The 21,843-nt window shown below is 46.9% G+C and overlaps 1 protein-coding gene, 1 long non-coding RNA gene and 1 pseudogene across 3 annotated transcripts in view; 2 read left to right on the top strand and 1 right to left on the bottom strand.

Moving 5' to 3' along the window:
• Positions 1 to 1,058: 1,058 nt before the first annotated feature.
• LOC105240718 lies at positions 1,059 to 4,875 on the top strand. The gene is made up of 4 exons (XR_002144141.2): positions 1,059 to 1,121; positions 2,740 to 2,932; positions 3,028 to 3,427; positions 4,000 to 4,875. It is a non-coding gene; the product is annotated as an uncharacterized LOC105240718 (long non-coding RNA).
• Positions 4,876 to 6,903: 2,028 nt separating this feature from the next.
• On the bottom strand, positions 6,904 to 7,965 carry LOC100469906 (annotated as a pseudogene).
• Positions 7,966 to 18,744: 10,779 nt separating this feature from the next.
• Positions 18,745 to 21,843, top strand: part of LOC100470159 (C-X-C chemokine receptor type 2) — a 6,430-nt gene continuing 3,331 nt past the window's right edge. Inside the window, exons 1-2 of one of the 2 annotated variants that reach the window (XM_002913704.4) lie at positions 18,745 to 18,876; positions 19,901 to 20,133. In XM_002913704.4, the coding sequence (XP_002913750.1) occupies positions 19,909 to 20,133 (225 nt within the window). In that variant the 5' untranslated portion in view covers positions 18,745 to 18,876; positions 19,901 to 19,908. Of the gene's footprint in view, positions 18,877 to 19,900; positions 21,730 to 21,843 lie in introns of those variants that run through there. The other variant, XM_034655157.1, reaches the window with a different exon arrangement.

Below are 21,843 nucleotides of genomic sequence, written 5' to 3'. Positions count from 1 at the left end.
TTCACATAATAAACTAATAATACTGTTGAATTGCAGGGTACGTGCACAAACCCTTTACAGAACAGCATACATAGCATATTTTTTCCTTAAATTTTTCAAAATGAAATCCTTATTGACTTTAGTTACCATACATGTAACACATGTTCCTTGTTAAAAATTTTAAGTAATATAGAAAATTTCCCTTGAAATTCTAACCCACAGAGATAACCATTGTTAATGGGGAGTGGCTACCTTGCCCATGGGTTACATATTAAACAAAAGACAATATATGGAATTGTGTGAGCTGTTTCTCTCACTTTCACCTTATATCCTTTATGTCAATATGTAAATATCATCCTTATCTTTCTAACACCTGCCTGGTCTCTGGTCTCCATAACACCTCTGAGTTTCCTACATTTATTTAACAAAAACCCTTTGATTAGCATTTAGGTTGTTTCTAATTTTCCAGTACAATGACCATTCTTGTTCATACCACTTTGCACACCTGCACCATTATTTTCTTAAAATAAATTTCTGGAAGAGGAAATGTGTGCATATTTAAAAATTTGATACCCATCTCTAAATTGCCCTCCAGAAGGCTCTGCCAATTTGAGCTTTCATTAACAGAAGCTAAGGGTGCCTGTTTCCCCACACTCTTGCTAACAACTGGCTTATAAATCTTTTTAATCCTGTTAATTAATCTAAGTGAAAAATGACATCTCATTTTAATTTGCTTATCTGTGATTGGTAGTAAAGTGGAACATCTCGAACATGAGTTTTGGCCATTTGCATGTGTTCTTTTATGGAGTCCTTCTTAATGTCTTTTACTCATTTTCTATTAGGCTTGTAATGTTCTTATTTAAAATGTTTCTAAATAATCCATAGTTTAATAGCATTACTCTTTATCGTGTTGCAAATATTTTTTCCATCTTGTTATTTATCTTTAGTTATGCCATTGGTTTGCTTTGTGATATAGGGATTTTACATTTTCATGTCACCTTTCTCAATCTTTTTTGTCATTTTGTTTTATTTTTTATTTATTTTTATTTATTTATTTTTAAGGAGGCTCCATATCCGACGTGGAGATTGAACTCATGACCCTGAGATCAAGAGTCGCATGCTCTACTGACTGAGCCAGCCAGGTGACCCCATTTTATTTTTATTTTATTTTGTCATTGACATAGCCCTAAGTAAGCTGATTATCACATCAAAATTATAAAAAAGTTATATTTTTTCTCTATTACTTTGTAGTTTAAACTTTTTCATTAAAATTTTATCCTTTTCTGCTTATTTTTTAATTAGATGGACAATATATGATTACATTCTAGTCACTTTCTTTTTTTTATTTTATTTGCTTTTCTTTATTTCATTCTAGTCACTTTCTTAGAAGCAATCACAGTTATCTGATTAAGATCTGTTCTTTCAAAATCTAATACATTTACATTCATATATTCGTATGGAGATATACACACATATTTAACATAAATAGTATCATTCTACTATATATTATTTATCTCCTGCTCTTCCATTGAACAATAGCTAAATATTTCCTTGTTAGTACCAATAATTTGACCTCTGCCTTTTCTAGCTGCTGCATGATAGTCTATGAATATACTATAAGTTGTGGTTTAATTCTTTCATGTTTAAATCTTTAATCCATCTGAATTTTGTGTGTATGTATATGGGAGTAGAGTGAATTGAGAATATAACTTAATTTTTTCCCCAATAAATTTCCAGCTATCCTAACACCACGTGTTGAATAGCCCATCCTTCCTCATTTCCTTGAAATGTTGCTTTACAACAGAATGAATGCTAGATTGATGATGTTGAGAGGTGGACATAGCGAAGTCTTCAGGAACTTATGAAGGAGCTTCCAGCTTCCGCTGGACCAGCAGTGCCAGCAGTACCAGCTAGCCTGGTATTCCTAGTTCTTCTCCAGCTGTGCAGCTTGCTCTGCACAGGCATAGAAAAGGACTGACCATATTCCCTAATTCTTTTATTCTCAGGTACACGGACATCCTAGTTTTGCAATGAGAACTACCTCTTCCTCTTCTCCTCCCCCTTCCCCCTCCCCTTTCTTCTTCTTCTTCTCCTTCTCCTCCTCCTCCTCCCCCTCCTCGTCCTTCTTCTTTTTCTTCTCCTCCTTCTTTTTCTTTCTTCTTCTTCTCTTCTTGTCCTCCTCCTCCTCCATCTCCTCCGTCTCCTCCTCCTCCTCCTCCCCCTCCTTCTCCCCCCCTCCTATTTCCTCCTCTCCTCCTCCATCTCCCCCCCCTTATTTCCTCCTCTCCTCCTCCTCCTTCTTCTTCTTCATCCTTTATAAGGCTGTGATAGAACTGCCTATTATCTCCATCTTGCCTGAATTCCTTGAGGTGTGTATGGCTTTACATGCCATGTGGCTCAGGAGAAGCCCCCGATCACTAGCATCCCCCCTGGGAATCTGGAACAGGAATATCAGAGACAGAGACAGAGCTGGTTTTGCTTTTGTGAAGGGTTCCACTGGGAAAAATGAGATGATTTGGAGTGGTCTGTGGTGAATCAATTTTAATTTAATTTAATTAAAAATTATTATTTTTACTTACATTTACCAGTGTATTATAAGGGATACAAATGAACAGCCTGGTGGACAGGCAAGGTCTGGAAGGGTCCTGAGGGCAGGAACTTCTCGGTGGAGTTGGGGTGCACCACCTTCGTCGTGGGGGGATATATTTACCAACTTGGAAACGTGTTTTAATTTTAATCATTACATATTTATTTTAACAGGTATTAGAAAAGGATAAAACTCACACGTGAGAGCCACAGGACTAAAGTGGGTATTTAACTTACTACGATAAAAGTTAATCAATTGAAAGAACATGGCACAAGAGCTGCAGACAGTCTGAGGATGACTGAAGTTTGGAAAATCCCAAATTAGATGATAGTAGAATCACTCAATCAGTCAAGAGTGCCTTCAGCTGTGAGTAACAAGAACCAAACTCCTAACAGCTTAAACACATAGTGGTATTCTTGTTGTTGTTATTTTACACATAATTTCCCTTAATGTTGTTTCAGGGGTTCGGTGGAGTCCAAGGGTGAACCACCTCTTTGTGATTCTTCTGACCTTCTCCTCATGGTCCCATGATGGCTGTTGTAACTCTAGCTCGCACAACCAAAAGGAAGAAAAAGGAAGAGGTGGCACCCAGCAGCATCTTTCCCTTTTGTCAGGAAAAGCCAGAGCTTTCCTAGAGTTCCCAGCAGTCTTCTCCTTAAGCGTCTGCCAGAGCCACATATGGGGCCACTGCTGTGGAGGCTGGGAGCGTGGACAACAGGCCGGCGTAATTGCCTTTGACCATCTTCGTCAAGCTGAGCTCCTTATAGTGAGGAAGGGAGGACTGGGTAGTGGGTTAGAAAAGTGCCGAGTGCAGAGAGAAGCAGATGCGGCAGGCCATGTGGCCCTGGAGAGAATGCCACGGTAAGGAATCATGTCAGGCTTCCAGCTCAAATGCCTAAGTGACAAATTGTACTTCATTTCCTGCTCTGGCGAGCTGGTGAGATTGCCTGTTGTATCATTTCCATAAACTCTCCTTCGACTTGAGCTGGTGGGAGTGGGTTTCTATGATTCCCTAGAGCCGTGACCAGTTTTTGACAGGTCTTAACATGTGTTCCCTCGTTTGTTCCTTAGAGCAGTTATCCTTAGTGTCTGCAACAACAAGAAGAGGCTCTGAGAGGTTAGGTTGCCCACCTTCATGTGATTCAGCCCAGGTTTTCTAGGAACTAGTATATTCTTTGTGCCATCTCTGTAGTTCTAGGGGGATCATCTATGCAGGAGAATGTTTATTCCGTAGATAGCATCAGGGGCATGTGGGAGATGAAGTTTCCTCTGGGGCCTGTCAGTGTCACCCAGCTCTGTCCCTGGCTTAAGTCAAAAGGCGGGAGGCAGCTTGACTCTGTCATGCATCTGGGTTTTGGAGACTCAGGGAATGTTTACTTTTCTGCTTGTCTATTTTCAAACTTCATGCCTGGAATTTATCGTCCTGATTACAGTTTAACATGGTTGGAAGCTGTGAGATATTCAAGTTACGGATTTGTGTGAGAAGCACAAGAGAAAATGAGCGCATCTGGGAGCTATTGCTCTCCCCCTTCTCACGCCATCATCTCTCCTTGGGTGACCTTCGCGGCAGGAACTCCTACCACGACCCAGACTGAATTGGCTATCAAGATGGTGATTCATCTGGCCAAGCAGAAGTCATTATCCCCTCTCCCTAAACTTCACCTTTCCTCTGCGTTCCCTATCTCAGTCAACGGTACAGCCATCTACACAGTCATGCCCGGAAGTCACCACCCCCACAGGCAACCGCTTGCCACATTATTTAAGATTAATCAGGCTGTAATATGCCTGGTCTCCTCTTCCCTCAATGTCTCAGTTCTGGCCTTAACCTCCTTTTGGAGGGCAGTGGACACCATCTCCTGGACTCACTGTTTTCTAAGCTTGTTAGAAACCTGGGGTGCTTGTTAATTATCTGGATTCTCAGGCCCTTCTCCTACACTCTGACTGAATAGGCCTGACGTGGGGACCTGGAATCCGTGTGCTTAACAATGATCGCCATCAGTTTGGCTGAGCAGTGGGCAGCCCTGGTAGAGGGCTGGTTTCCCTGCCTCAGGGCGCTTTGCGGTCAATTGAGCCCTCCTCGCTGTAGAAAGAGCTTCCTAAGAGCTTCCTAAAATGGGCCGGAAGCTCTTAATCCGCAGCACAAAACCCAAACCTGCCGCAAGCCGAATGGGGCATGATTTAGCCACCACGTCCCTCTTCAGTCTTCTCTCCTGCCTTCCCTGGGCTCTACTTCCTTCCTTCCTTCCTTCCTTCCTTCCTTCCTTCCTTCCTTCCTTCCTTCCTTCCTTCCTTCCTTCCTTTCTTCCTTCCGATTTATTTATTTATTTGAGAGAGAGAGTGTGTAGGAGAAGGGAAGGGAGAGAGAGAGAATCTCAAGCAGACTCCCTGCTGAGTGTGGAGTCCGATGCAGGGCTCGATCTCAGGATCCTGAGACCATGACCTGAGCCAGACATCAAGAGTCAGACCCTTAAGCCACTGAGCCACCCAGGCTCCCCATCCCATTGCTTTTTCATTGCTCAGTGCCTTTGCCTATGCTGTTCTTTCTGCCTGGACAGCCCTCCTTCCCCAGGGCTACCTGGAAAACTCCTATCCATCCTGCAAGACCCAACTCAAGAGTTCCTTCTTCCCTGAAGCTTTCTTTGCCACCCTTGCAACTCAAATGCAGGTTTATTATTGCAGCTATCTCATTGACTTCTCCGTTGAAGAGACTGTGTTTATTTAGCTCACAGGTACAGGTGGCATTTGCTTTTCCTGTGTGAGGAAATTTAGTGAAAGCACATAGGGCAGTTTCCAGCAAAAAGTGTTCCCATTCTTTCCCCTGCATGTAAACTCTGGAGAGTTTCCTGCCGTGAAAAGCAAACACTCCTCTGTCTGTTTACATCTACAACGTCAGCATACTCAACTGTGTAATAACAGTCACCATGGGGCTGGTGCCCGCCGTGTGCTAGAAACTTTGTGTTCACCATTTCGCTTCATCTACAGTCGAGAAAATCGAGACTCAGAGGTGAATTAAATTGCCCAAGATCACAAAACTGGTAAGTGGTGGGATTGGTGCAATGCTCATTCTACCTCTTCGGGAGTTTTCTTTAACAGCCATTAGGATATGTGGTGTGTGTCTAGGACAAAACATCCCTGGACCAGGGGGTGCAGGAAATGTAAATGAGTGAAGCAGGGTGGGCTTGAGGCAATAAGGTGGGGTAGGGAGCGTGGCAAACTGGAGGGTGTATCCCCTGCTTGAAAGAGTGCCAAGACTGAGTGCTGGCTGACCCCCCCCCATTTTATTGTGAAAAATTTCAAATGTATAGCAAAGTTGAAAGAACTTTACAGTATATGTATACCTACTACCTAGAATCTACCATTAACATTTGGCTTGCCTGAGCCTGTATCTATGCATCTAGCCATCCCTGCATCCATTAATCCATTTTGCTTTTTCGATGCATGTCAAAGGAAATTGCAGACAGCCGTGCACTTCTCTCTAAATACATCAGGTTGTAGAGCATTAACTAGAGATCAGTATTTATAGTTTTTCGTTTGATGTAAAATTTATAGGCAACAAAATGCACACATCTATAGTGTATATTCACTAAGTTTTGGCAAATGTGCGCTCCTGTACCATCCCCACCTCCATCAATATAGAAAATACTACCATTATCCCTAAAGATCTGCTCAAGTCCTTCCTGTTTGTCTTTGGTTCTGTCCCCGCCAAGGTAGCCACTGTGCCTATTCTTTTCTTTCTACTTCAGAAAACTTTTCGCACCTTGGTTTTTTTTTTTTTATTTAAGATTTTATTTATTTATTTGACAGAGATAGAGACAGCCAGCGAGAGAGGGAACACAAGCAGGGGGAGCGGGAGAGGAAGAAGCAGGCTCATAGCAGAGGAGCCTGACGTGGGGCTCGATCCCATAACTCTGGGATTACGCCCTGAGCCGAAGGCAGACGCTTAACCGCTGTGCCACGCAGGCGCCCCCGCACCTTGTTTTATTTACAATGCCAACTTTTATCAGGTCGTTAACTAAAGTTAACTAGACAATAAACTAGGCAGAAATTGCTCTACAAAGAGAGGGAAAGCCCCAAATACCACCTTCTAGAGAAAACCCACAGTTCAGATTTATTCACAGCAAAGAAAAAAGAGACTTTTGATCATCCTGGAAGAAACTGAGCCATACGTTTGGAATCTGTACTTGACCTACACCTTCAAGGAGGACAATATTCTGCCCAAACCGCTGATTTGCTGCTGCGTTTGTCTACTGTTGGTCTAATACCAGCAATTATAAACAGAGCAGCGCAACTAGTCGTTGGCACAATCCTTAGAGTGTTACAGGGTCAGGCACGACATTTCACTTTTCACACCACTGCTCCTCTTTGCATACCTGGGCTGCCTGTGCTTCAGGAAAAGTCCTTTTTGATATTGAAGGTGTTGCGAATCTCCTCCGGAGTTGTCCCCTTGATTGTACCGGCAACCATCTTGCGTGTAACTTCAAGGACACTTAAGATTTCTAAGTAATTTGCAGCCAGAATAAGTTCACAAAGTGTTCCTTGGTTAGCTTTCAGGAATTCTTGGTCCCAAACAGGGATATCATCTGTTCGCTTTGCTTTGTTCTCATCATCCTCAGGGGGAGGGGGTGGGGGTCATCCTGGTGGTCGGTTCACCACTAAGTGACTATTTTTAAATATTGTTGCCTTAATATTTGGTGTAGGAGCTGGGTCATCACCTCCTCCTTCGTCCATTCCCAAATCTCCCACGACGGTCGCGATCGTCACAGATTGCTTGGCAATTTCAACATCAGCTTCAAATACCTCTCCATCGGAACTCTGCCGCTTAACCGAAGGCACGTTGCTGGGTCTCAGGGAGACTGCGGGCCAGAGACTGACAGGAGCATGGTGGCCTCAGCAACGAGAAGAGAAAGGTGGAGATCAAGGCCACTACCGGATTATTTTCTCCCGTAGATCCGTTTCGCCGCTCTGGAGCTTCATGAAAGCAGACTCCTACAGAACGTACTTTCCCCCAGCTTGAAGTTTTAAAGAGTCATCTGTGTCGTTGTTATCCGTAGTTCATTGCTCTCAATTGTTGGGAAGTCTTCCACTGTATTCCATTGTATGAACAGACCCTTTTAGCCTTCCACCGTATGTGGACCGCTGGGCTGTTGCTAGTTTTTGGCTCTTAGGAATAAAGCTATTAATATTTTGTATCAGTATTTTTGTGAGCATATATTTGCGTTTCTCCTGGGTGTATTTCTAGGAGTGGAATTGCTGGGCTAGAGGGTAAGAGTATGGTTAGTTTTAGTAGAAATTGCCAGACCTTTTACCTGAGTGGTTATATCATTTTGTATCCCCACCAATGATGTATGAGACTTCTGTTGCCCCACAGCCTTCATATCCTTCATGGACATACTGCTCATTTGTATATCTTCTTTTGTGTAGTGCCAGTTCAAATTTTTTTTTTTAAAGATTTTATTTATTTATGTGACAGACAGCCAGCGAGAGAGGGAACACAGCAGGGGAGTGGGAGAGGAAGAAGCAGGCTCCTAGTGGAGGAGCCTGATGTGGGACTCGATCCCTGAATGCCGGGATCACGCCCTGAGCTGAAGGCAGACGCTTAAGGACTGCGCTACCCAGGTGCCCCATCTTTTTTCTTTTTTTGAAAGAGATTTTATTATTTATTTGCGAGAGGGGGGAGGGGCAGAGGGAGAGGGAGAATTTCAAGCAGATCTTTGCTGAGTTCGGGGCCTGCCTGACATGGAGCTCTATTTCACGACCCTGAGATCATGACCTGAGCTGAAACCAAGAGTCGGATGCTCAACTGACTGAGCCATCCAGGCGCCCCCACCTGTCCAAATCTTTTGCCCATTTATTTTGAGTTGTCTTTTACTATTTTTATTATTGTTGGAGTTCTTGATATATCCTGGATACCTAAGCCCTTTGTCAGATATATGTTTCACAACTGTTTTGTCCCAGATGGTGGTTTGTCTAGTCCTTTTCTTAATGGCGTCTTCTGGATGAGCAGAAATTTTTGATTTTGATGAAATCTAATTAAGCAAAGACATTTAAAAAGAAGATTTTATTTATTTATCTGACAGAGAGCACAAGCAGAGGGAGAGGCAGAAGCAGGCTCCCTGCTGAGCAGAGAACCCGACATGGGGCTCCATCCCAGGGTCCTGGAATCATGACCAGAGCCAGAGGCAGAAGCTCAACCGCTGAGCCACCCAAGGTGCCCCTAGCAAAGACATTTTTACACGGTAATTGCAATCTTTGATTTGCCTGAGAAACTTTTGGCTTGCCCCTGAGTCATGGAGATATATTCATTCATGTTTCCTTCTAGAAGCTTTACAGTTTTAGCTTTTACATTTAGGCCTATGATTCATCTCAAAATAATATTTGTGTATGATGTAGGGGTCAAGGTTCATATTTTTCCCATACCTCGCTATTCCAACAATAGTTCGTTTGATAAAACTTCCCTTTCCCCATCTCACTGCTTTAGCACTTCTGTTGAAAAATCAGATGATGGCTTGAGTGTGGTTCTGTTTCTAGGATCTTTTTCCTGTACCAGCTTCAGCTGATTTTTGCCACGACCTCAGTAGTGCCAGACCTCCCAAATTTCAGAGGACAGCATAGAAACTCCAGTGGTTTTTAATGTGAATAAGTCTAAATTTTTCAACATTGAAAACCAACTCTAAATTTAAATGAACAAACAGAGAAACCAACTCCATGCAAGCAAACAGACTCACTGGGTCTGTGGCCTTGGGGGCAGGGAGATAATTTCAGCAGGAAGTTGGGTATATATTATATTCAGGTGTAAGTCAAGGGCCTTATTTTAAGTGACAGAAAAATGGGAATGGCTCCAGGGTAGGCAGGTGGGTTTCAGTAGTCAGTGCAAGTTAATGAGAATTCACGGCCAGGGTGAGATTAAAACCCAGGTTCCTTTGGTGCCCAGGAGACTGGGGGAGTACATCTGTGGAGCTTTTTGGAATTGCATCTAGAAACAATAGAGGCAGAGAGGGCCAGGCAGGAGATGAGGAGAGGCCAGCATGCCCTGGGTTACAGTCGGGGGACTGAGAGTCTAGGCATCTTGACAGACTAGTGACAGGAAAGAGACAAGGACCAAGAGAGTCCCGGCTGAGCTGATTTGAAGTCAAGGGTCTGGAGTGGAGCGAACTAAGAAGGGACAGTTCTCTAAGCCCGGGCCCAGAAAGATGCTTCGTGGAATTGGCTGAAGGTCTCTGGCTGACACCGAGCATCCAGAAGACATAAAACTGTAGGTTCCAGAACTTCAAGGACAGTTCTCAGCAGTACCACCTACTCGTCATCCCCAAGTTAAAGTTCCTAATTTTTAACATTTTAAGATTACGTTTTACATTTAAAAATTTCAGTGGGAACCACTTCACATGTTTCTTTCTTTCTTTTGTTCTTTCTTTCTCTCTTTGTTTTTTTAAGATTTTATTTATTTATTTGAGAGAGAGAGCATGAGCAGGGGGAGTGGGAGAGGGAGAAGCAGACTCCCCACTGAGCAGGGAGCTGGATGTGGGGTGCAACCTCAGGACCCTGAGATCATGACCTGAGCTGAAGGCAGGCTCCCCTACATGTTTCAAAAAATAAAAATTAAAAAATTAAAAATGATCAATGAAAAGTCTTTTTCCCACCTGTCTCCCATCTGCCCCGTTCCCATCTTCAACCACCGCCCCCCCAGGTACCATTTGTACAGTTTATTTTTACCACGACCAAGGACACTGTTTTGGCAGCCATGTCTGTCAGAATGTTGAGCATGCCTGTTGGGCCGCACAGGGAAGAGCTCGCTGCAGTTGGCAGCATGTAAGAGAGAATAAGCAAGCCTGCATTCAAGCCAGAGAGAACTTTGTTAGAACTTGCTAGAACCTTGCCTCATGAATACGTAAGAGAGCGCTATCAGGACAGGAAATCATCCTCAAAATGTGACATGGTGCTTGCTTTGACTACATTGTGTCACGGTATTTGGAGGTGGGGCCTTTGGGAGGTGGGACAATTAGGTTTAGCTGAAGTTACGGGGTGAGGCCTCTGTGATGGGCTTCGTGTCCTTAGGCGGAGAGGGAGAACGGAGCCCTTTCTCTGTGGCCACTGTGTACGGACACCGTGAGGAGGCAGCTGTCTGCAGGCCAGGAAGCGAGCTCTCTCTGAGAACCCGGCCATGCTGGCACCCTGATGTCCACCTGCCACTGAGTCCACGCTGTTTTGTGACAGCGGCCCAAGGTGCCTAAGGCGGTGCTCCGGCACCAAAAAGTGAGCTCTGCAAAAACAGTAGAAAGATTTCCAGTTCTTTGAGAGATACCTTTGAATGGTTTTGCCAAGAGTGTCCCCATGTGCTCTATTTGAAAGTGTGGGCTCACACAGAGAGACTGAGACTGGTGTGGAGGAAGGGTCTGTGGGGGAAGGGGACGACCCCAGGGACAGGACTCTTGAGTGCTAGAAGCCTGGGAGAAGTTGGGTGGCCTATGAGCCCAAGGGTGACTAACTTCAACTACGAGTCTCCAGGGGCGCTCACGCTCTGCCAACTGCTGAACTCTCCTCTGGGAGGACTTTAGAGGGGAGAATGAATGCATGTGAATGGATTTGCAAACCTTCAAGGGTGATGTTGGGTTCTAGATGTTGGCTGCTTGACTTAACTATGTGGTAGAGGGTCTTTTCACTGAGATGATTTCATTTCCCCGGTTCCCACTGCCATTTGTTTTGATTCGAAGGTTATGCTGCCCTCTCCTGGGATGATCTTGCAACTGCAGCCCCTGGCCACCCAGCTGGACCGCCCAACCCCCACCTCCACGGGGCAACGGAGCCCTTGCCTGATCTCAGGTGTTGTCAGTATAACTAGGGGTCTCAGGCTTTGCTAAGTCATTTCTTACAGCCATGGTGGACTCAGCTTTCCCTACCGTGCTATATCCCAGAGGCTGGAGGTGAGATAAACAGAAGGTAAGTTACTTGTGGATGGGTCTCTTAGTCTCTAGAAAAAGAACCCATTCTTTTTCTTCCTTCCCCCCCCGTGCCCCCCGCTTTTGGTTTTCTTTCCTCAACCACTTTTTATCCCATCCTAATCCCCCCAAGCTGTCTCCTAGGCACTTGGGATACAGTGATCTAGATAGGTAAGGCTTTCTGCCTTCCCAAAGCTTGTAGTCTAGAGAGGAGAGAGACGATAAACAGCAGTCTATGTAATACACACGCAGATTCTAGAGTATGTTAGAAGTGGTAAGTGCTGTGAGAGGAGAAGAGTGTTTGGAATATAGCATAGCAAGGGACATCAGGAATGCTAGGGGAGGTGCAATTGTGATTGGTGCACACAGTGAGACTCAGTGAGAAGGGAGCATTTGAGCAAATTCTCAGAGGAGGTGGGGGAGTTACCTGTGGGACGTCTACAGAGGGCATTCAGAGAAGAGTGGGCGCTGGAAGCAATGCTCCAAGGCAGGAGCCGGGCTAATATGGCTGGAGCAGAGCCCTAAGGGGGGGGGGGGAGGATACAGTTAGAGGATCCTATGGGCTGGATTGTGTCCCTTCCTCTCACCATTCGGATGTCAGAATCCCGCAGTGTGTCGGAATGGGACCTTATTTAGAAGTAAGGCTGTCGCGGGGCGGCTGGGTGGCACAGCGGTTGGGCGTCTGCCTTCGGCTCAGGGCGTGATCCCGGCGTTATGGGATCGAGCCCCACATCGGGCTCCTCTGCTATGAGCCTGCTTCTTCCTCTCCCACTCCCCCTGCTTGTGTTCCCTCTCTCACTGGCTGTCTCTCTCTCTGTCAAATAAATAAATAAAATCTTAAAAAAAAAAAAAAAAGAAGTAAGGCTGTCGCAGATGTCAGTAGCTAGGATGAGGCCATCAGGGGGCGCCCTAATCCAAAGTGAATTAGCGTCCTTATAAAAAGGGGAAATTGGGACCCAGACACAGGCATCTGAGGACATCAGCATGTGACGATGAGGGCAGAGATCAGGCTGATGCATCTATAAGCCAAGGAATGACAAAGATGGCCAGCAAAGCAGCAGGCGTGAGGAAAGAAGCCTGGAAAAGATTTTCCCTTGCAGCCCTCAGGACGAGCCAGCCCTGCTGACACCCTCATCCTGGACATCCAGCCTCCGGGACTGTGAGACAGTCACTCTCTGCCATATGAGCCACCCCAGCACACTAACGCAGGAGGGTGATGAGGCGGGCTGGGGTGGGGCTGGGGGAGGGCCATGACGGGAAGGCCTTAAAGGATTTTGGCTTTTTTCAAATTAATTTTTTTCATGATTAAATGGGATATATCCCCCCAAATGGGAACAGTGTTCAATGTCAGAAAACCATTAATATAATTCACATGCTAATAAAAATCCTATGACTACCTACACAGGCCTTTGACAAACTTCAATACCTACTACTCCCAATTTAAAAAATAAAACACAGTACGACACTGTATGTTAACCACACTGGAGTGAAAATTAAAAAAATAATTAAAATCACCTAGACCTGTAGGCAGAAAGCATTCTCAAAAAAAGGAGAATGGAATTGGATTCATAAATAAGGTAGAAATGAATCTTTCAATTACAGAAATCAATTTTAAGGCAAAAAAATGAAACAATAAAATCAGATAGGTGACAACTTTAAAAAGTACTAACAAAACTCCAGCTTTTATTTGGATTTTGCCAGCTTTTCCATTATCATCTCTTTCCATGCAAGGATCCAGTCCGGGAGACCACATTACCTCTAGCTGGCATGTCTCCCCGATCTCCTGTGCCCTAGGGCAGTTTCGCTCAGTCCTTCCTTGTTTCTCATGACCTTGATAGTCTTGAGGACTACTAGCCAGGTATCCCATAGAACGCCTCCCCAGTCTGGGTTTGTCTGATGGTTTTCTCCGGATTAGATGGGGGTTATGGGTTTTTGGAGAGAATACCACCGGTGGGTGTCTTCTCATCATATCCTCTTGAGAGGATAGGAGCACACAGCATCCCTGGTGATGTCAGCCCTCCTGAATTGGCTAAGGTAGTGTTCGCCAGGCTTCTCCACCATGAAACGGCTTAAAATGCACTCAGAAACATTAAAGCTGTGAAATTCATTCTTTGGAGCTGTGGGAGGGTAGTGAGAAGGCATGATATGATCTGACTTAGAATATCAAAGGATCACTCTGGCGGGTATGAGAAGAGACTAGATGAACAGGAGGCCTGGGAGGTCACTTCTGTAACCTCAGTGCGAAGGGAGGGTGGCAGGGGCCAGGGCACCGGCTGGAGGGTAATGAGAAAATAGGAGTGGGAATCTATTTTGGTAGAGCTGGCTGAACTTTCTGGTAGATTGAATGTCGGGTGTGAGAGATAGACAGGTGTCAACGAAGAGTCTACAAAGTGTCCTGGGCTACCAGAAGGACGAAGTGGCCATGGACTGAGCTAAGATGAAGATTCTAGTCTGCCTCTTCGCTCCTCTCCACTGCTTCATCCATTTAACCAATATTTACTTGGTGCTAGGGCTGGCTGCAGGACCCAGTGCAAAATAAAAGTGTGGGGCCCCTCATTCCAAGAGCAGGAGAAAAGTTTGTTTCTTTCTTCTATGATTGTTCTCTTAACCAGACTCCATGTTTTTTTTTTTTTTTCTTTAAGTAGGCTCCACACGTGGAGCCCAATGTGGGGCTTGAACTCACAACCCTGAGATCAAGACCTGGGCTTACTTAAGTGACTGAGCCACCCAGATGCCCCTGAAGATAGTGTCCCACGGACTCCATGTTTTTTATTTGCTATTTAATGCTGTGCTCCCTGAAGCAGAGGGCCCTTGTGGTGTGGGGGAGTGGGAGGCGAGCCCAAGGGGGCAATAAGGTGTGGGACTGCATGTGAGCCGAACTCCAAGCCCCTGTGTGCATTCCACTGTCCCTCCAGGCTTCGTTCAGAAGACACCAATTCCAAGATCGAGTTATTAAGAAGTTCAAGGCAGCGAGGGCAGAGCATTCTGCCCCTAGCTCAGTGCTCTTGTGAGAGCAGGACTCCGTGCAGCTGCGCTGGCCACCCACCCCCTTCCTATGTGTCACACACTTTGCAGGGCACCAAGAATGCAAAATAGAATCCTTTCTAGTTCCTGCCTTTAAGGAGGGGCAAGGAACGAAAGGGTGTTTATGAGTCACTACTCTGTGCTGGAGTCTTGTCTGGTCACAGCCCAGTAGGAGGGACAGACTCCTAAAAACGATTTAGGAATACAATCTGGAAACCACAACAGTGGAAACCTGGGCGGGTGACACAGGAGCGGGGAGGAGGGAGGGCGCAGGGCATTCAGGGCTTGAGGAGTTGGGAGTTCAGTGGACAGGAGACAAGCATCCTGGGCCTCTGCTCGCGAACCTAGCTGGACCGGCAAATCGGAGTGAGGAGGGGGAAATGACCATTAGAAGGTTATTTACTGTTGTTGCTGCTGTTTTTTTTGGTGAAAATGGCTAAATACATATTTTTTTAATTACAAAAGTCATGCTCATTTGAGAAATTGGGCGACATCAAAAGGTATAAACAAGAGAGCAACTATCTGTAATCCGCCCACCCAAAGATAAGCACTGGTAACATTTTGACTCTCTTTCCTATTTTCTCCCCGTGTACATACATGCATTTATTACAAAGTGTTATCCTACCCTGCATTCTGCTTATTAACCCGTGTTTGCCCTTGGAATCCTATTACAGGTACCTTTCCATAACATTAATTGTAGCTCTCAGGGTTGTGTCTAATAGACAGTGTTCCATTTTATAGGTCTGCTATAATTTGTATACAAGTTTCGGAAGCGTACTGAAGTTCACCCACCTGTATTATATAAACAAGCCTGTGATGAACTTTGTCTTCCTTCTCTTCCCTCCTCACATTAAGTGGGATTTCAGGGTCAGAGGGTCTGCATTGTTGAGTGTGTTCGATGCATATTCTCCCAGCAGGACTGTGTGTGGGGGTGTGTGTATAAAGACAGCAAAAGGTGATTGAACATTTATTATCTGCCAGATACTGTGCTAAGCACTTTACATGTATTAACTCATTGATCCTCCTATCAGTTCCACGAGCTAGGCGCTACTTTTCTTCCTACTTTACAGACGAGAACACTGGGGGACTGAGTAAGTATCCAAGCCTCCGAAGGGCACACGAGTAGCCAGGGGCAGGGCTGGGACTTGTACCACGCTGGTTCGGTCCCAGAGCCCGCACTCTCTCCCAGTTCATCATCACACAGCACCGTGAGGCAAGTATTATGATCCCCGTTTTTATGGATAAGGATTTTTTTAATCTTTTAAAAAAAGTTTTAATTTAATTCCAAGAATAAAGGTCTTTTGATACGCATTAAGAAACTTGTCCAAGATCATAAACCAATAAAGGAAGGCCCGTATTCGAAGCATGATCTGTCTGACTCCAAAGCAGAGATTCCTGGGGTCTTCGTGGGGATATCTGAATTCACTCAGGAGTGTGTTCTCAGATGGGTTTTTATTGCGCCTGGTTTTCAGCGTTCCTCTTTGGCCTCAGCCAGAGCTTGGCAGTCAGGGCTAGGGGGTCTGCACCTGCCCGGGTACTCTGACTCTCGCAGCATGGACCCTGTGATGCACTGACATTCCTCCCCTCTCCTCTCATCCTAGATCACTTGTTTTCTAGAACTCTTCCAGTAGGTCATAGTTTTGGTTGCCAGTAACAGAAAACTCAGCCCGAAATGGCCTTAACAGTAGAGAACTGAAAAGTGCCGGGGGAAGATTGCCTCTGGTTTGCTCAGGACTCTGGCTCCGTTTCTCTGTGATTCTCTCAGTTCTGCCTTCCTCTCTGTGTTAGTTTTGATCCTTGGACGGGTTGGCCATTTCTATACCCAAATGGCTTCCAGCTATTCCAAGACGGTGTCCTTGCTTTTCCACCATCACCAGACAGCTGTCCCAAACTTGGCTCTGCGTGGATCATCTTAGGTCATGTACTTACCCCGCACCTGTCACTATGGCAATGGGGGTGATCACCGGGGAGAGAGGTGAGTTCTCTCCTCTACCTTCCCTGCCTCTGTTTTGGTCCCCGGGTCTCAGTGGCCCCTTCTGCAGGAATGTGAAGAGTTGCTGGCCCAGGGACAGAGCAGACACATTTGCAGCTGTGTTGGGTGCGGCCCACATGCTCTTGAATAGAAGCTTCCATTTGCAAAACAGAGTGGCAAGAAGAGGCCTCCGCATTCTGCCAGAGGACTGGCATTCAGGCGACACATGTCACAACAATCTTGGTGGCACTGAACGTTCTGCATGGAATAGAAAAATGCTTTCCCGTTAGGAACATTATAGATCCGCTGAAGAGGGAGCAGTTCTAAGTGGGAAGGTGCGGTACGGAAAATATGTTGGGTGGGCAGACTTGCTGGAACATTTTCAAGTGGGTAACATTTTATTCCAAGCTCATGTAGACGTGCTTTTCCCTTCCTTCAGTGAAATCCTCTTTCCTTTCTCTCCTTCCACAAAGGGGAGATTTTTTTTTTATCTCTTGTCTTCCAGATCGCCTTCCCCCTGGAGACCTAAGCTACCACCCCTGCCACCCCCACAACCACCCAGAGGGACTGCTTCTCCTTGACTCCTGGGCTTGAGGGTGGACCAGACCCTTCCCTCGGTACCTCAGTTATTCGTTGGGTTAGACTGGAATGTTGGACTGACTAGAATCAGGGCTTAAGAAAAGCAGAAGGGAGTTATTTACAAAGAGGGACTTAAAGGATTAGCTAGGGTGGTTCCTGCCCTGGTCTTTCTCATTGGGTCCCTTGCCAGGACGTCCCCGTCCCGCAACAACCGCCCCCTTGTGGCAGACACTCTCTTCGCCCTTGGCCTCGGCTTGCACTGGAGCATTCGTAGGCGTTTTTGCAGACAGGCCCCAGACAGTCTGTTCTCTCCTGTGTTACCAGTCACTGTTTGCTGCCCCAGGATTACTTTTCCCCTAGATGATTAATAAGGGACTCCCCACCTTCAAGTCCCTTCTGGTCTAGGCATCAGAACACAAGAGTCCAACACTCTTAAAAGCAAAGCATGGGTGGCCCCAGGGCAATTGTCTTCTTGTACTTCCTGCAACTTTTTATGAATGAGAAGAGAACCCAGGAGGAGAGCACGCAGAACTTAGGCACCGGGGGCATGATTAATTGGCATTTATGATAGGGGCAGACTTTATATCTGAACAGATCGATGCTAACTTTAAACTCTAGAGGATGGTAGGAAAAGGACAATGCCAGACAGACCGGCCTGTGTGGGAGTGAAGCTTTCAGGCACACCTCATCTATGACTGTGTGGCCGAAAGTGATAGACGCCCTGAATCAGGGTGGTGACCTGAGCCGTGAATCACAGCAGGTCTATTTAATGTCATTTCTTCTACAACCGTGGGTTGAGCACCTACTTTGTTCCCTGGCAGAGGGTCGGAAGATGGATCAGAGAGGGTCTCTATTCTCTAGAAGCTCACAGTCTGGTGGTGAAGGCTGACTGGTAAGCACATCATTATAACGCAGCAGGGTTCGTGCTGTAATGGAGAAGGGTGGCTGTAGCAGACGAGTAAAGCCAGGGAGCACACGTGAGCTGCTGGGAACAGCGGAGGCAGGTTCCAAGAAGCCATCCTTCATTCTGGGAGAGGAACAAGGTGACCTTAACCCCAACTCCTCCATTCACCAATTGTCCCAGCTCCATGGTCTCCCTGTTGTCTAGCCAGGTTGCAGGAATGGTCCCTGCCCCCAGCCTCAGGCCATTCTAATCAACCAATTGTTGAGAATGGCTGTGTGGTGTGTTGGGGTGGGGTGAGGGTTAGTTCTCCCTCTGATCTTCCAGACCTCTCCACCGCCCCCTGGGGCCACCCCAAAGAAGCCTTTTGTGTACTTGTTGTCCGAACACAGCTTAAGGACAGCCCTCCACCTCCTTCCCACAAAATCTCCCCAGTCCCTTCTAAGTGGGGGGCCCTACCAGGTCTGCCTACAGTGGACCCCTTCTGAAGTCTCTATTGTCAAAAGTAAAATCCTCTCCCCTTTATTCATGTCCAAGCAAGTTGGAAGCTTTCAAAGGTGATCTAGGGAATTTAAGGTGATCAACAAGTGGGCACAAATGCAAGAAAAAGGGAATAAAAAATAGTCACCCACGTGGAGAATTCAGACAGTGGACCCTTAACTCTAGCTTCATGTCTGGTAGCCCTGCTTGGACATCTGGGTCCTGGGAGTCTCTGATGCCCTCTGGTCCCTTAATTTCATCTGTTCTCCAAATATGGACATGGGCAAGTCTCAGAGAGAAGGTGTGTGGTGACGAAGCTTCCCCATTTCCCTTTATTCATCAAGTTTCCTCTGACTGTTAAGTCCCTCCGGTCTCTGAGCTCCAGCCTTTTACAGTTGGACACACCTGGCCAGTGTCTCAGGTAGGAAGCCACCTCTGTTGCCAGGACTTTCTTTGGGGAGGTAGACTTGGTTTGACTGTGTTCTAGAAAATGCATCCATTTCTCTGGGACCTGAAGACTTCTGCTCACTTGGCTTCCTGCCTCCTCCGTGTGACCACCTATTCAGTTCTGATTTCATGCATGGCTGTAGTTGGTAACAAGGGGGCCACGGTCTTGTCACTTCTTCCTTCCATGCCTCTCCCTTTTCGGGGGGAAGAGGCTTACATCTCCCCAATCGAATGTTTATGGCTTTGCCCTCAAATGTTGTCTTCTGTAAAAATGCAGCATCAGCAGGCAGAGAACATGCTAAAATGTGTGGATTGGAATGAACTTATAGAACCTCAGGCCTGCGAGCAGCTCAGGGGTTATATACTCTGCCTCCCTCAAGCTGCAGAGGAGAAAACTGAAATCTGTGAAGGTAAAATGACCCGCTCAAGGTCCCACAGTTTATTATAGATACATCAGGATAGAGTGAGGACTGGATACCAGGTTAGACTGGATACCAGGTGGGACTAGGTTAGAGTGTGTATCTTTATTTCCAGTCTTGGTAACTTTCCAAAGGTCTTCAGACTGTGTTCTGGAGAGCCTGGGGGTTTCCTGGAGAGCCTGGGAGTTTTGGGGGAGCCACCTTAGCAGCTGTCTGGGTAGAAATGGCAGCACCCCCTCCTTCCCAACAGAAGAATTTTTGTTGGTTTTACATATTGGTCTTCTGGGATGATTTTGCTTCAGCAAAGTATTTCACAAGTTAGGAAGATATTTGAACACTGCCGATGGTTCTTTGGATGTCTAGGGTGATAACAGGGGATAAGACGGAGAGTGCTCTCAAGTGGTGCTGCTGTGAAATTGACCTTGAAAGAAGTTCAAAATAGAGGAGAAGGAAGAGAGTTTCTGTTGCCAAACCAACAGAGAAGCAAAAGATATCTCGGTAACTCTTCTCCCATCCTTAATGAACGACTTTAATCTCAACTACTAAATCACGTTTCTTTCCTTTGAATCTTTCAACTAGATTGAACTATGATATTTTTCATGGAAAATCTATGGAATGATACTGACGACTGGGATGAGGAATTTGGAAATATCAGCGGCACACCACCTACAGACACATTCAGTCCCTGTAGGGTAGACACCGAGACACTCGACAAGTATGTGGTGGTGGTCATCTATGCCCTGGTCTTTGTGCTGAGCCTGCTGGGAAACTCCCTCGTGATCCTGGTGGTCTTACGGAGTCAGTTCAACCGCTCTGTCACCGACGTCTACCTGCTGAACCTGGCCGTAGCAGACCTGCTCTTCGCCCTGACCTTGCCTATCTGGGCTGCGTCCAAGGCAAAGGGCTGGATCTTTGGCACGCCCCTGTGCAAGGTGGTCTCGCTCCTGAAGGAAGTCAACTTCTACAGCAGCATCCTGCTGCTGGCCTGCATCAGCGTGGACCGCTACCTGGCCATTGTCCATGCCACACGCACGCTGACCCAGAAGCGGCACTGGGTCAAGTTCATATGCTTAGGCATCTGGGCCCTGTCCCTGATCCTGTCCCTGCCCATCTTCGTCTTCCGCAGGGCCATCAATCCGCCCTACTCCAGCCCGGTCTGCTACGAGGACATGGGAGTCAACACGACGAAACTGCGGATAGTGATGCGGGCCCTGCCCCAGACCTTTGGCTTCCTCCTGCCCCTGGCGGTCATGCTGTTCTGCTACGGACTCACCCTGCGCACGCTGTTCGAGGCCCACATGGGGCAGAAGCACCGGGCCATGCGGGTCATCTTCGCCGTCGTGCTCGTCTTCCTGCTCTGCTGGCTGCCCTACAACCTGGTGCTGGTGGCAGACACCCTCATGAGGCTCCGGGTGATCCAGGAGACCTGTGAGCGCCGCAACGACATTGGCCGGGCCCTGGATGCCACCGAGATTCTGGGCTTCCTCCACAGCTGCCTCAATCCCTTCATCTACGCTTTCATCGGCCAGAAGTTCCGCCATGGACTCCTCAAGATCATGGCCTTCCATGGCCTCATCAGCAAGGAGTACTTGTCCAAGGACGGCAGGCCTTCCTTTGTTGGCTCTTCTTCAGCCAACACTTCCACGACCTTCTGAGCCCCCGGCCCTGCCGCAGGCCCTCGGGGTCCCTCCCTCGCCATCGGCATCCCGTCCCGAGCCCCGTGTCCCCTGGCTGTTGACAGTCTCTGTGTCCAGGCAGCCCCCGGTCATGGTTGCAGGATGTTGCCACGTCGTCCTCAGGCCCATTGTGTGGTTTAGAAAGCCTGCCCTGGTTCCCCACCGCCTACTGCCCTTCCTATGTCGGCTGCTGGAGCTCAGTCCGTCCTACCACTGAGCCCACAGCACTCCGTTCTCTGAGGCAGTTAAAGACATTTAAAAGGCATTCTTTTAAGTGACTACAGAAAGTTCCTCCCATGGGCAGCCATTGGTGGCAAAGGACATGAGCTGCTACCCCAACTCTCCCTTTCTTGCTTGGCAGCAAAGTCCACCTCCCTGGAGAGAGGCTGGAAAGGACAGACACTCACTTTCAAAGACTCCCTTAGCTAGGAGGGGCCCTGTCATGCCCTTCTGACTAGTGAGACTTCAGGGCAATAGTGTGCTGGTAAAGCACTCTCCTGGGGGAAAGAAGTCCGGATTTGTAGCATTTGCCACGTTGCCTGGTGTGAACGCTCCCGCCATGGTGATTTCAAGGGTTTTCAAGTGTTTAGCAACCAGCTCACAAAAATTTGGGAAATGTAATGAGCTGCTTTCACAAGCAGGTACAAACTGGCTTCAGCACACCATTGCTTAAGAGGAAGTCTGCTGGGGCCAGGGACTCCTGGGAAGTATTCCTGACTGAAAAAAGAGAGAGAGACACACACACACACACCCTTGGTTCTCACCTTTGAATACGGTTGTAGGATACGATGTGACAAAGAGGCAAAAAGTGCTCTCAGCACACGTAGGCAGAAGGAGGGGATGACA

Source organism: Ailuropoda melanoleuca, chromosome 2 (assembly GCF_002007445.2).
Source record: "Ailuropoda melanoleuca isolate Jingjing chromosome 2, ASM200744v2, whole genome shotgun sequence".
Lineage (NCBI taxonomy): Eukaryota > Metazoa > Chordata > Mammalia > Carnivora > Ursidae > Ailuropoda > Ailuropoda melanoleuca.
This window is presented reverse-complemented; position numbering and strand designations above follow the sequence as displayed.